Source organism: Penicillium argentinense, assembly GCF_028826775.1.
Source record: "Penicillium argentinense strain IBT 30761 chromosome Unknown utg000002l_segment0_segment0, whole genome shotgun sequence".
Lineage (NCBI taxonomy): Eukaryota > Fungi > Ascomycota > Eurotiomycetes > Eurotiales > Aspergillaceae > Penicillium > Penicillium argentinense.
Window position 1 is genome coordinate 3577218 of NW_026622661.1, and position 15162 is coordinate 3592379.

The following is a 15162-nucleotide window of genomic DNA, read 5'->3' on the forward strand; positions in this document are numbered from 1 at the left end:
CACTAATCACGACGTTTAAGTTCATAGGTAGACTGTTTGACGGATTGGTGGGGAATTTAATCTGTTTCATTTGACCGTTGTTAAGTGAACTATACACTAAGATAGGTTTATATAGCATTGTATCATTGAAGAGTATGGATTCCATATTTCCCTTGATCCGTCTATGAGCGACATTTAGACTAGAAATCATGCGAAAATAAATATGTCACTGTACGATCCACTGAGCATTTTTTTTCAAGCGTCTTGGCGGTAAACTTTGAGCCTCGCCTGGTAACTAGTGATTGTTTCCACCTAGACCGTGAAATGGCCAGGATACTAAATTGCCCCGGGATTGTGCGTCTCTCCACGTGCGCGTTGATGGGGCAATGTTGTGCCAGTATCGGCAATCTAAGCAGATCCTGCATGATGAGGAGACCAAGCCTAGTCCAGCAGGCTGCCATACGGTGCTTGGCACTACACCACCGCTGCTGGCTTACCGTACAGTATTATTTGAAACCAGATATGTCTCTCGACTCTGCTAAACTATCTCCAGAGATCTATCTTTATTATGAAGCGCATCAACATGATATAGACTAGCCGCTAATCATCCAACTCTACAGGCTGGTTAACGATTTGGCGCTAAGCAGATTCGGGACCCCGACACCGTTTCTGGGGATCGCAAATCAGAATTCTCAGCGCTGCACCAAATCATTCCCGCGACTGAACCGTGACAAACATTCAAACCTGCGAAGCTACCCGATAAATCATCGCAATGTTGGCCCGTATTTCACCTAGTCACATCTTTGCCTCTCTTCCTATCGCTCAAGGCACCCAATCTCATCACACATCAAAGCAAGATGGCCAGCTTGACTTCAGTCCCTGTGACACTTTCCAAAGAGGAAGTGCCGACCAAAAAGAACATCAGGAACATTGTCGGCACATTTCTGACGGAAGAATGGCTATCTGTGGATCCAGAGACCCTGATTGTGTCATACCATGCATCGTTTGCCAACGCCCACTGTTCCGTGGAGCGGCCGAAGCCCGCTACTGGCACACCTACTGAGCCATTGAAGGTGTTCATCAAATTTCATAATGACACCGGGGTGAGCCTCGAAATATTCAAGCCTCTGGCACCAACGAAGCATGAGGAAGCACTTCTTTGCTACGAGTACGGCCGAACCGGACTGGGAGCCAAAGTCTATGGATTCTTCAAGACACAAGATGGCACACTCGGGAGAATCGATGAGTTCCTAGATGCACGTAACATGGAACCGGAAGATGCTGAGAATCCAGCTATTCGGGCAGATGTTGCCAAAGCACTGCCGAATTTCCATGTGCTGAATACATCACTGGAGAAAAATGCTGTGGCGTCATACTGTGCAGCCATCATCGACGGACTCAGGTCTTACCACAAGATGGACAAGTTGAAGGCGCTTGGGAAAGAAGGAGGCGTTGGTATCGACAAACTCGTTGACTACGACTACGGGAGGAGGCTGAGAAAAGTGATAGACAAGCTTGAATCCATGGGAGGAAAGACAGGGTGGTGTATTCATGACATCCAATTCATGAACGTGATGGTGAAAAATGATCCAAAGGAAGGGGAGAGCAAAATCACCCTGATTGACTTTGAGTTCGTGATGCAGAACTACCGAGCATTTGACATCGGTGGGCACTTCATGCAAAAAATGTTCAAATGGTTTGACGAGAAGAGCAGGATAGCAGGTTGCAGAAAATATACAGAGGAGGAAAAAAGACACTTCTGTGACGAGTATGCCAAAGAGTGGAACAAACTAACAGGTGATTCTGATACCGGGGATCAGGTTTTCCAGGAATCCGAATACGGATATTTGTTGGCCATCACATTTGACATCCATAACATGCTTTGCTTCATGGATGAACAAGATGACAAGGATCCCTTGAATCTGCTCGGACTAAACAAGCTGTTCGATGAGTTTGTGAATCAGTGTGCCAAGCTTAATTTAGAGGATCCATGATTAAAAATATGCATGTACTCTTCCATTCTTCTGTTTTCTTATGCCTCTGCTTACATGTGGTTTAGTGATGTCAAGGGAAAAATCACTGACATCATTACTGCCTAGATGCCTGACAGAATCGTCTGCATAACTGAGTCAGAACGAGCGATCAAACCCAAGCTTATAAAACCCCTCACCTAGAGACCCATACGCTTAAGTTCTTTAGCTTAATCTTGTTTTTCGAGAATACACGTATCCTGCGTAAGTCCCTCTTGCCTACCACTCAGTCACCTGGCGCCATTTAACCTGGCTGTTTTCTCTACAAATGCTACGTCGTGTTATATTGTAGTTATGCTGACCTTCATAACACTTTCCAACAATGTGGACTGAAATATTGTAAAGAGCGGATGATGGATCTACACTCTTGACAATCCAGATACTCGGGAAAACCTGAATCTTACAATTGTTTTGGGATCCAGCATGTTCTGATAACAGCTTTCGCGATGCACAAATTGGATGAAATACAATCTCAGGATGAGAGCATGAGCCTGAGAGAAGCTAAGCTAAGTGACTTGCACCGCCTCCCTTGTTATTATTGCTTTGACGTTTACGTCGTGGTTGGGAGAAAAGCTTGATCGAAAGGTATATACCTTATCGCTTGTTCTTACTGCTTAGTTAATCGCATTTCTAATATACAGAGGGTTTATTAGGCAATTTATTTATATGATAAAAAAAAAGAAAGCCTGAGAAGAACTGAGATTATGCTAGCGTTCTTTAGACCAGGTAGGGTCGGCTAGGTTCCGTCCGTATCTAGTCTCTCTCCTAGATAAGACACAAAAGATTCACGTCTAGCCCTTATAATATACGTAATATCCTAATAATAAATTATATAAGTGATCCTTCTCGGCCTAAAATCTTACGTATCTAATACATAGGGTACAGTAGTTATTAAAAGCTACTCTTATTATAATTATCTTTCACACCTCACGGTCCCTAATGTTCGAAAATATCACCCCTTAGCCTAATTCTGTGTCCTAAGTGTTGGTATTACCAGCTAGGTACTGTGTACACAGTTAAGTGGACAGTGTGTATGCTCCAAAGCAAAAGTCAATTGTGTTGATAGATGTAGATGTTCAGTCTAGTTGGAAAAACACCCCTAGATCCCACACGCCGGCCTTCGGCGGTCACAACACCGAAGCCACAGCCCAGCGCAAGAATGCGTACACCAAGCAAGGGATGTTATCCATCGGTCGCTAGCAGTGGGTCACAGCCAGTTTGTTCTGACAGGAGAATATATCCCGACACTAAGAGACCTCAAAACCTAGTTCACAGACTGCAGTATACTAAATATAGTAGAGCTCAACTAGTGAGAAGAAATATGCCTCACCTTGCTCGATATAGCTAATAGGAATATCACTACAGCGAGAATGGTATACCTACTTTGCCTGTATATATTGTAGTGGGGAGACCCCCTCCCCCTACTACATGGGTGCCATCCATGTTATGTGACATAGCCGGCAGTATACAGTGGCCGGATAGCTAGTTCTAGAATACACCTTCTTACACCTCCCCGACCTGACCCCTACATTTGGGATTCTCGCTATTTCCTGATTGCTACGCGTGTGTTTGTGGTGGTTTTTCTGCTGAATCGACCCGCACGTCTCAGCGCGTCCTGCCATCGAGCGTTCCCCTCTTCAATATCTAAACGTACACCTGTCAATAAAGTTACCACTTTATAGGCTTCCTAGTCAGTTTCGTCCGGTAGCAAGCGTATATGTTTTACAGGGGATACTAGTCATCGCACAATCCCGTATATACCTAAACATATCAACGACTAGGGATCTGACTGTGCTGATCTCCCGATCTACAAATCTTTCTATCAGATTAGCGAATTTCGGGAACCATTCGATCTAGGTCTCATCCCTAGATAGGAGCGTATAAGCTATAACACACTCCAAGCTCCGTTTATTTAAAGCCGTCAGATTTTGTTGAGATCTTTAAGGATATCAGATGCCGAAAAGCAATTAGGATCCATTTGGGGAATTGGGTCGTACCGGAAGAGGATGTGAAAGAACCACCAAATATAATGAGAAAAGCGTTCGCTAAGAGCGTACTCCCAGAAACTGGTGTCTTTGACGTGTGCGATATTGGCGAAAGCAGGGAGCTGTGAAAATTCGGTCCAACTTGTAGTCTCATGCCTTAACCTCCTATAACACCTCCTGATACCCATAAACTGGACTCAACTGGCTGTGGAAGACTTATGGCAGACCAGTGGCAATTACTAAATTCGGCCTGCTGATCACTAAGTCTTTCAAACGACGACCGTGATCAACAATCCATCCAATTCGGCACCAAGCGAAGCGAGTACTACCCGGCTTACATGAACGAGATCTTCAACGCCATCCGTATAGACGGAGTTAAAGTTGCTGTCAATTCTGCACGGAGCTTTGTGTGAAGGGCTACAGCCGAATTGATTCAATTGAGCGATGCCAACATGCTGTTTATCTGAAGCTTAAGGAAAGTAAACATAGGGGGCATCTAGCGGCGAACTGGGTTTACCCCAGAAGCTTGGCAATCACGTGGTGCACGGGCATAGCCCGGGCTATATCCTGGGCTTCAGCCCGTTACACTTTGAGGACTATTGGGAGTGGGGTGCCTTCGAGTATAATTTAGGACTGCAATACGTTAACCGGGCTTTCCTCGAGAGGGTATACAGAAGAAGCTTCTTCGACTTGGTTGACTTTGTGGAGTCGCAGAGAGAATTAAGTCGGTATTGCTATGCATTACCTTTGCGCTCTTTGACATCGAATATTAAATAGAAAGATAAAAAGGAAATTAACACCTCCACTCATTCCGACAGGTTGGACATGTGTAGTGACCTGGTGCAAGCCATTGACCAATGCATCCTTTGTGAAAATTGACTCCACATTGCGCTTTGCACCATACCAGTTCACCATCCCCCAGTGATATGCTGATGGAATCTTCATCATCATCGTAATTATCTTCATCTTCACTTTCAGCCTCGCCTAAAGAGTAATATTGCTCCTCAGCATCTTTGTCCTCATCATTTTCATCATCTTCACCATCGGTGTTGTAAGATTGGGGTTCCTGCAAATCACAGAGGCAAATCCCACAATCTCCCTCCACAGGCCGACGATTGACACCGGTAGTGTGGACAGCTGAAGCGACCGGGTATGACGATCTCTCTATATTGACCTCTTGCGGGTTTGGGTCTGAGGTGTGTGCTAGTGTGGACTCAACCTCGGACCGGCGGCCATGGAGCTGATCTGATGCAGCCGGTATGTTGCGAATGCTTGTATTGTTGCTTGGCTCTTGCCTTTCTGTGATATCTGACTGATTTCGAGTAGGAGCCTCGGAGAATAGTATGGTGTCACCTCTGGTTTGTGAACTGTGATCGGCAGAAGTGGCAGTGCTGTTGCCGATTGTTCTAGCGGTTCTCATCATTCGCCGGGCACCGATAACAGCATAAGAATCCGGGGAAACGGAGGAGAAATGCCCATAAAGTTCAATTCTCAGAAGCTCATTCATTCTTTGTTTCATTTCTTGTAGTAGAATCTCTCTTCGCTCCTCTGCTGTCTGTCCACCACGAACCTGGCGGAGAGTGCCGGTGGGTTCTTGGGTAGTTCCTTGTGTCGTACGTGAACGTAGAGATTCAACAAACGAGGAGACCTGTCTTCGCCAGCGACGGACAAGATCTGATGCCTGATTTTGATGAAACGTCCGACACAGTACATGTGGAGCTAATTGTTTAAGCAGATCATCGATACAGCATCCGGCTCGAAGGTTTTCAGTAGCCTCATCGAGAAGATCAATCGCGCAGCCACGACCGTGTGCATTTGTTCTCGCATGGCAGCGTCGGCCTTGTGAGGGGGCATATCCTGCACACCATGGCTCCTTTGCTGGCTCAAGGTTTATGATTGTAGAAAGGTGGGGCAGAGAAGAGAAATTGTTCGAAAGGTATCTTGGGGGCATGGTAGCGATATTGTGTGAATATTATGCCAGTTTTATGAGAATTAAACCTAGGGGTTGGTATGTTGGCCTGGCTTTACTGGAGGCATTCGCCAGTTCATATACTACATCATCATGTCAGTCATATAGTTATCCGGCTGGACAAACTACTACCACTGCCACAAAGGTGTGGCGTAGACCTGAATACCCTGGTTAGCTCTACGAATAATATCATAAATAGCAACAATCTAGTGGCTCCGAGAGCTAGGACCCCAAAACGGAGTAAAAGTTGAACGAAACTACGGGGAATTAAGTGGGAGGGGCTGTGAAGAGGGGCAGGAGCAGGAAATAAGGGTTATGTTTGACCCAACAGACTCTGAGAGATCCTGATAGGTTATCTACTACATGCAGAGATTGCGTGTCGATGACGCTAAAAATTAGCGTGGCCGGACGGTGACTTATATTGGCTATTAGTCCACGGAGGATGTGACGGAAATGCAGAAAATGGCCAAGCCACCCAACACGATGCACATGCAGACCCAAATAGTCGCCGACACCGAAATTGTTTCATCCAGAATGGCGTTGCCTGGTAATTAGCGCAATCGTTCATGTCTGGTTCTATGTTGATGAATTGTCTGCAACAAGGTTGTGCCACAGCCCTAGCCGCAGCACTGGCCAACTCCTGCACATCGCCTCTCCTAAATTAGACCCAGTTAAAGCACATTTACTATTGATTTGAGGTGCTTTACCATTCTCGTACACGGAATTGGGTTGCCTCAACTGTCAGCTACTTGCGAAGATCTTTCAAGCTGCCGAGCCGCATAACTACGCCAGGAATTTCAGAAGAGAATCGTGCTAGAGTAACAGGCCAGATGAAACATACCCTTCTTGAGATAAGTGTTACGAACCGTGCGACAGCACAGCTAGCTGAGGGGTAACTACCTACCGACCGGCCATTGAGAGCCAACTAATTCTGGGACAGTGCATTATAGTCTCTCAGGAATGCCCTGTATAGCTAGGGAAATACATTGGATTTACTGGCCAGCGAAAGGCAACGGAATCAAAAAGGGGAAAATACCAAAAGATGCAAAAGAGTGTTGATTCTTGTTCCCTGAAACTGCTGGGGGTCGAGTGGGGTTAAAATACCCCCGAGAATACCTGTGACTCGGTGTTTACATATCCAAGGTTGCGAAAGGTGGCGAAAAGTACGCGTAATCCCAATACCGAATACCATATCTTCGGAAGCCTCAGGTACCGTTTAAGTCAATACAGTGCCGATCACCATTTTCCTGACATAGTGAGGCAACAGTCAAGACTAGACCTCGCCAAACGTGGGTTTGGGTTGGGTTTGTTGATTTATAAGTGATGCTTCAGTGTTCATGTTGTTGAGGGGAGTTGATTGTGTAAGATACAAGTAGACTGGTGAACAGATATATAGGTATGCACGTGACCCCAGCCCCCACGATTATCCCAGTAACCGGGATATTTCAACAGGCGGGTTCACCAAGGTCAAAACCCGCGGCGAGTTACCCGTGGGCGGGTAAAGAAATTGAAAACCCTGTTGAAATATCCCGGTTATTGGGATAATCATGGGGGCTGGGATCACGTGCATGACCAGTCTACTTGTATCTTACACAATCAACTCCCCTCAACAACATGAACACTGAAGCATCACTTATAAATCAACGGGGTTCTTGGCGGGTACCCGCGGGCGCCCAAAATACCCAAAAATATGCATAAATCGTGGATAAACTCGATAAGTCACCTAGTGTAATTTTGGTAATTTATTTCTGTCACGCCTTAAGGTGTGTGTTATTGTACTTCGAAACAATGTACGCTGACGGCATGGAAATATATATTTCCTGCAAAGTTACGTGGGGCCGGTTACCTCCTTCATCCCACCACTTCTACATCCCAAGCGATCAGGGGCCACATCGATGAATTCACGAGAATTCAATGAGTTTGAGCTTTGTGAGCCACCTCGAAATGATTATTTGGAAATTAGTAAATTAAATCGGCGACACACACTTTCTCAGCGTCTATACAAAGTCACGTCCAATTTTGGGCTGGGTTGGGTCGGGTTGGGTTTTGGGTACCCGCGGGTTTACGCGACGCGAAAGTTGATACATCCAAACGCACGACACGACCCCCCAACAAAGTCCATTTCCAAGTTTTCATAATGAGAAAATTTATTCCCAAGCCCGATAGCACGCCTCTTGAATATGGTTTCTTCTTCCTCATCGTCGCGATCATTGCATCAGGCTTTCAGTCCTCTGCTTTCCATTGAGCCGTCATCTGACGCTTTCCTAGACTCTGACATTCTGTCTTCTGTAAGAGAATGGCCCCTCCTGCCCCTGAATATTGCGAGACCACCAACAGGTATGCTGAGATGACCTATAGCCTTTCACTGGATCCCGCAATAGCTACGATATAATCGCTCGAAGGCCCCCAGGAACGCTGAGGCGTGTGGGGCCCCAACGAAGAAAGAATTGGGTTTTGTTCGAATCGAGTCTGGAGAGAGAGTTCCTAGGGTGGTGGGAAAAAACGGAGTACGGTCAAAAGCTGAACGGAGATGGTCAGTCTCAGATAAAATGGTCCACCGAATCGCGGCATGCCGACGTTTGGAAGCACTTTGGCCAAGTAGCTGACATCGATACTGGGCGTCCACGAGTCATCTGTCAAGCCTGTCTTACTTTGCTTGATTATCCGCAGCACAGGAAAAATGGTACAAGCGCCATGAGCAGACACCAGAAGTCCAATACTTGTCGCCGGGGGAAAAAGAGAGGATCCCATCAAACTTTACTCTCAGATTCGTTGCAAAATCATTCCACTAGTGCATCACTAGCCGCAGACAGGGTCACAACATCTGAACTTGAGGAGCAGCTGCTGAAAACTATCACTTGCCTTCGGCTGCCATTTCAGACTGTGGAGAACCCCGTGTTCCAAAGACTGCTGAACATCTTACACTCTGGTCCGGGGGAACTGGAAATTCCGTCAGCGAAAACCCTACGACGGCGACTTCGGGATGCAGTTACAGTTCAACAGGAGTCACAGTTACAAGATCTGCCTGAAGATGCTAAGGTGTCACTTGCCTTGGATTGTTGGAGCAGTCCATTCCAGCAGGCCTTCATGGCAGTCACGGTATACTTCATTGACAAAGACTGGAACTATAGAGAAATGCTTCTTGGATTTGAACCGCTGCATGGCCCTCACACGGGGAGCAACCTCAGTGATGTTTTGCACCAACTACTGAAGGAACGGAAACTCCTGGATCGCATCTTTAGCGTCACTACAGATAACGCGACCAATAACGAAACTCTCATACGAGCCTTGCATGAAAGACTGATCTCCACCGGCGCGATTGGCTCCAGAGAATCAATAGTTCGAGTTCCTTGTATGGCTCATGTGATTCAACTTTGCCTGAAACAACTTTTGGGGCATATCAAAGCAGCACCCCGGAACAAAGAGATAAAGACGTTTTGGTCTGACACCCAAGCGAATGGGTTGAAAGATTCGGTCAACCATGGAGATGTGGCTCATACTCTAAACAAAGTGAGCATAGATTCTCTCTGATTGGCTGTCAATATAAATGGAGCACTGATAGAACTAGATTCGATCATTTGCTGTTTTTGTCAACGCAAGCCCACAACGGCGAGATGCCTTTCTGTGTCTCCAATCAGGTGGAACTCGGCTGTTCCCGTTGCCTGACGTTCAAATATGCTGGAATTCGACGTTTTTGATGCTTCGCCGTGCGCGCCGGCTAAGAAATGTTATCGACAAATACTGCTGCGATCATGAATACTCGCAGTTCAAGGTTACTGATGTTGAATGGAGGCAAATTGACTACCTGGTTCATTTGACTAAACCGTTCTTTCGGTTCACCATGGCTCTGATGAAGACCAGAGACGTCACAATTCATAGCGTGTTCCTCGTGTACAGGAAGCTGCTGGAGCATATTGAAAGGTCGAATCGGAAATTGAAAAGAAAGGCAACACCCTGGAAGAAGGACATGTATGGCGCTTTGCTTGTTGCGAGGCAGGAACTGAAAGTGTACTATGAAAAGACCTACCGCGACCACGGTTTCCTCTATGGCACTGGAACATTACTCGCTCCTCAATATAAATTGAGTGCTTTCGATGATAGAGAGTACTCTACTTGGCACGAAGATACGTCAAAAAGGTACTGTGAATACTTGAGAGCATGTTTCACACAGTATCAGCAGCAGAACCCCGAGCTGTTATTCCGCACGGTGCAGCGCTCTTCCACTTCACATAGCTCAGAGCTTGATCGGCTACTTGAACCACTTGATGCATCGATGCTCCACGAAAGGGCAGAGTTTGACGAAGTGGACCAGTATCTTAGAGAAGGTACGAGCAACTGGCATACTGCACTAGAACGACTGACTGACTTCTGATAGTAAATGTCCCGGTATCACCGCGGCTTTATTGGAAGGAGCACGAATGCGAGTCCCCAGTGCTCTCTCGGCTTGCACGAGACTTGCTTTCGGTCCCTGCCACCGGCGCGGGCGTAGAAAGGCTTTTCAATAGTGCACGAGACATTTGTCATTATCGTCGAGGATCTCTTCATGAAGCGACTATTCAAGACTTGATGATGTATATGTTCTCAGAAAAGCTCACACTAGAGGGACAGCAACTGACATGTCTGGAGAAACCATTGGAGAGCGACAGCCAAAAGGCACTTGAAGAGGATGCAGAGCCGATCAGCGACGATGAAGAAATTGAAGAGAGCGAGGACTTCGAGGGTAATTTTGAGCTCGAGGAGCCATATCAAGCGGAGTGTACGCTGGCAGAAACTGGTCGGAGCACCATGGACAGCCAGTATTACGACCTGGAACAAAAGGAAGAGAGTATGGAGGAAGAGGTGGTTGAATCCGGGGAAGCAGATTTACTTCCGCCTCCAATCACGCCGTTGGGTGATAGAAGCCAGAAGAGATCTTCTGGTCGGGTGACAATGCCCTCGAGCCGACTGCGAGGTTATGAGGTATACTAGTCTTTATAGTTAGCCAATCTTATTTTCTTCGTCCATCAAATTTGTTCCAAATCTTCTCAGCCGTAGACCATGAGAACACAATCGATACCATTATATAATCGAAAATTACTGCATAATTTAATGTAAAATGATAAGTCAACTTTTTTTGCTTTTTAGGGTTATCACGGGTACCCATTTGGGCCTAGGCTTGGGTTGCCCAGATGACATCTTGTAGCATGTGTATGAGATGGTTGTATTGTGTGTGGATCTGTGGGTCTCGGATCCAGTTATATAGTGAAGAGGGGAACGCTCGATGGCAGGACGCGCTGAGACGTGCGGGTCGATTCAGCAGAAAAACCACCACAAACACACGCGTAGCAATCAGGAAATAGCGAGAATCCCAAATGTAGGGGTCAGGTCGGGGAGGTGTAAGAAGGTGTATTCTAGAACTAGCTATCCGGCCACTGTATACTGCCGGCTATGTCACATAGTCTGGATGGCACCCATGTAGTAGGGGGGGGGGTCTCCCCACTACAATAGGTTACTCTACGTCATATGGCGTACTCGATAGAGATACTTGTTCTAGTAGACACCCTCAATTAAGAATTATTACTGCTATTGACAGCCCCAACCCATTGAGGTCATTAGTAGCACCTGCCGTGAATTATATGTGCTCAATGTCGATGTATACGGTACAGAAGACAGTTCGGCCGCTGCTTAGATCCAGGTGAACCAAACGGCACTGGTCACTCTTTCCAGTACAAATGTGAATAAATCGAATAATGGATTAAAGGCTGGCAGCTGGTGTATCGCATCCGAATTGAACACAACGGAGTGGCCCTCGTATTCTATATTTAGAGCCTCTCGAGCTCGTCTCGGGTCGAAGAACCAACAATTAAAGCACTAGTACTCCATTAGCCAAGACCGCCTGCGGTACTTTTACAGCCACATACGAGGGACTTACTGAAGCGTAGAGTATATGGCATTAAGGGCCATAAGAGAAGTACGTGTCTAGATAGATCACGATTTTAGTTTATCTAGTTTAATGACGTTTTGGTTGAGATAGATACATTTCACATTGATAGATTAGGTGGGGTGCGTAGCTTGCATATGGAACTCATTGAAGGGGTTAGTTGAGGGAGACTGATAATGTGAGCCACGAGAGAGGGTGTACAGGATTGGCCAACGGGAAATTGTCACACTACAATGTTGCAAAATCCGCGGCTTTTTAATTCGAAACGTAGGGCATGGTGATATATAGAACCTAGAATGACTGGTCTAGGAAGAAAAAGGTTGCTAGCGACCGTTTCAACAAAGCTAGGTGAAGGGCTGATGGTTCAAGGCAAAGGGTTGAAAGTTTGCTTCCTCGCGCTACGTCTTATATCTAGAGACAACTATACAGCGAGAGTGTTATTTAATTCAGCATGCTAGTTCAACAACCATACATGATACAATAAGAGGTGATATTTCGATTCCTCAGTTTCCTATAGAACGTAATAGAGCCCAAAGGAGAAGCCGATATATGGGATAATCCGCAATTGAACGCATCGGATCTCCTTCATGCCGAGTATTCCACCTGTTCACTCTTCGCACCAGCCATATCCATGACCTCCGCATCACCATCCGCAAACGCATTGTCACCAAATGCAACAGCAATCTCCTCAAGAGAATGGTGTGCTGTCTCGACGTAGTAAAAGTGGACTAGGACGGCCGAACTGAGACAAAATCCCGCAATCACCAGGTAGAAATAACCATGAATGCCAGAGAAAGCGTCGGGAGAGACCATTCCAATGATGAAGTTGAAGATCCAATTGCTAGTCGTGGCCAGGGCCATGCCTTTACTCCGACCCCGGAGTGGGAAGATTTCTGCAGGTAGGAGCCACGGCATCGGACCCCAAGTGAATCCATAGATGATATTGTAAAGCATGACGAAGGCATACTGGCCGTTCGCTTTGACTTGGACATCCACATTGATTTCGGTGAAGACGCAGACGACCCCTAGTAGTACGGCCATGAGGAGACCTGGTTGGATTGTTAGCTTTCAGTTGTAAGCCAACTCGACTTTCCTCTTCCACATGGGGACAGACCTCCAAGAATGAGCAAAGGTTTCCGGCCCCATCGGTCCGCTAACCACCAGGTAACAATTGTTGCAGCGGTGTAGGGAAGAGCATTTGCAGCAGTGAACAGCAGGGATTTGCGATTATCATAGCCAGCGGATGACAGGGTGCTCGGAAGGTAAAAGGAGATGATGTTGATTCCATTGATCTGCGCGAACATCTGCACCGTTATCCCAACAATGGTCCGTTTACGATACCGGGTGAACATTTCCTATGATTTAGCAACAACGGTTAGTGATCCATTAATTCACAACTTAAACAAGTAGTACAGGGGCATTACCTTCCAACCGGACTTTCCCAGATTGTTTTCGTAGATAACTGCTTCTTGAATTTCAAGGAACGTCTGTTGAATATGCTCCGCTTCCGTATTTCCATCGGAATGTAAGTCTGCAATTGTTTGCAAGCTTTCGTCCACGAAACCATTTATCGCCAACCATCGAGGAGTTTCTGGTAGAAAGAAGGACATCCCACACAAGACAAAAGAGAGCACAATCTGGATGATGAATGGCCCTTGCCACGAAAGGTGATTTGGCAGCAAGAAATTAAATCCATAGTCCACCCAGCAAGAAAGCATATATCCAGCAATCAAAAAGGTGTATTCTATACCCACCATCAAACCACGGCGATGAGGGGCGGCAATTTCAGTTTGAATGATAGGCACGGTCATCGAGAGGAATCCCACACCGACTCCTTGGATGGTGCGACCTGCGATAAACGTTGCAAAACCAGGGGCAAACATTTGAATAAACGAGCTGAAGAAGTAGATGAAAGCGCCCACGCGGACACATTTCTTTCGGCCGATCATGTCCCCAAGTCGACCGGCTATGAGCGCTCCGACCGCCGCTGCTGCTTGCAAACACGCAACAGAGATGCCTGTAATTGAGGGGTCGACGCCGCTTGTCGTCCCGTCGGCTCCCCCATAGCTTTTGAAGAAGCGAGATATAAAAACTTCGTTGACCAGCAGGCCGGACATGATACCTATGATATCAGCAACGACCTGACAACATATGGGAGGATGCCATACCAGAGTTATAACCGAAAAGGGCATCCCCCAGGCTGCCAAAGGCACATGTAGCATACAGTAAGGGTTTGCCTTTGAAGGGATACCTAGCTGAGATCTTCCTGGGCTTGAGGTTCCTCTCCAGCCAACTATGCTCTTTCCGAGCTTGCGCGGCGACAGCGAGGGAACGCTCCCTGATCGTCCCACTGGGAACCGACTCGGAAGATTTCGTGATACTCATTGTGTCGAAGAGGGGTTGACCAACCAGGATAACGAGTATTAAAACCACTTGTAAATTTGATCAGGAGATATTTTGTGGACAAATTGACAGCGAACCGGAGGGCAATGGGTTTATTTCTACTGAAACGCTGCCCCGTGGGGAAGAGGCATTTTCTCCAGAATATGGGGAAATGATTCCTGAGGTACACCATGGGTTCACTATCTCGGCGGTTTACCGAGTCGAAATGTTTCACGCGGCACGGGAATGCTATTGGACTGGTATCCGCCGGAACCGAGATATAGGGCTCCACATAATCCCGGAACCGTTTGATATTTGCCACCGGAACCGAGATACGGCTCCACCATGATCCCGGAACCTGCAGCTCCCACAGAAGAACGACCATTCATCATGACAAAGAGTTGAACTAAAGCGTACTCGAAAGTGGACTACATGCTCTGGTTCAATAGTTGGGTCACTTTTCACGACAGAGCCCGCGTGGGAGGGGCGCCCAGAAACTCAAGGCTGTTAGGTGCATCGGTATGGGGTCCAGGATCAAAAGGCTGAAGACCACACGGTTCCCGAACTTCGGGGATTGGAATCGTGATATGCCGGGGATGTTTATCAGAGGATGTGTCAGAAGACAAGAGTACATGGTACATTGAGGTCTCAATATGTTTGAATTCAATTTAGCTATGAATGGCTATATTTCATGCACTTATTGCTTTTGCTTTCCACGTTAAGTGACATATTAGTACCCCGTATAAATTGGACTGGCTTGGGTCTTGGACTGTCCGCCGGCAGAGTCTCAATACAGAGGATCCGTTCGCCCCACGCTCAAGTTTTCTATGATGTAAATGAATGGGTGGGATCTTTAGAACATTTATAATATTTAAATATCGGTAGGGTCCCAGAGGC

General features: G+C 46.7%; 4 protein-coding genes across 4 annotated transcripts; 2 read left to right on the forward strand and 2 right to left on the reverse strand.

The window, feature by feature from the left end:
• Positions 1-836: 836 nt before the first annotated feature.
• N7532_002155 (putative choline kinase) lies at positions 837-1973 on the forward strand (the record flags this gene model as incomplete). The annotated part of the gene is made up of 1 exon (XM_056614649.1): positions 837-1973. The coding sequence occupies one exon, from the start codon at positions 837-839 to the stop codon at positions 1971-1973; it is 1137 nt and encodes a 378-aa protein (XP_056479690.1).
• Positions 1974-4787: 2814 nt separating this feature from the next.
• N7532_002156 (uncharacterized protein) lies at positions 4788-5945 on the reverse strand (the record flags this gene model as incomplete). Its single annotated transcript, XM_056614650.1, has 1 exon — positions 4788-5945. One exon carries the CDS (start codon positions 5943-5945, stop codon positions 4788-4790), a length of 1158 nt encoding a protein of 385 aa, XP_056479691.1.
• Positions 5946-9804: 3859 nt separating this feature from the next.
• Positions 9805-10335, forward strand: N7532_002157 (HAT dimerization; the record flags this gene model as incomplete). The annotated part of the gene is made up of 1 exon (XM_056614651.1): positions 9805-10335. One exon carries the CDS (start codon positions 9805-9807, stop codon positions 10333-10335), a length of 531 nt encoding a protein of 176 aa, XP_056479692.1.
• A 2133-nt stretch (positions 10336-12468) lies between these two features.
• Positions 12469-14268, reverse strand: N7532_002158 (sugar porter family MFS transporter; the record flags this gene model as incomplete). The annotated part of the gene is made up of 4 exons (XM_056614652.1): positions 12469-12932; positions 12998-13238; positions 13308-14005; positions 14052-14268. The coding sequence occupies 4 exons, from the start codon at positions 14266-14268 to the stop codon at positions 12469-12471; spliced, it is 1620 nt and encodes a 539-aa protein (XP_056479693.1).
• Positions 14269-15162: the final 894 nt, after the last annotated feature.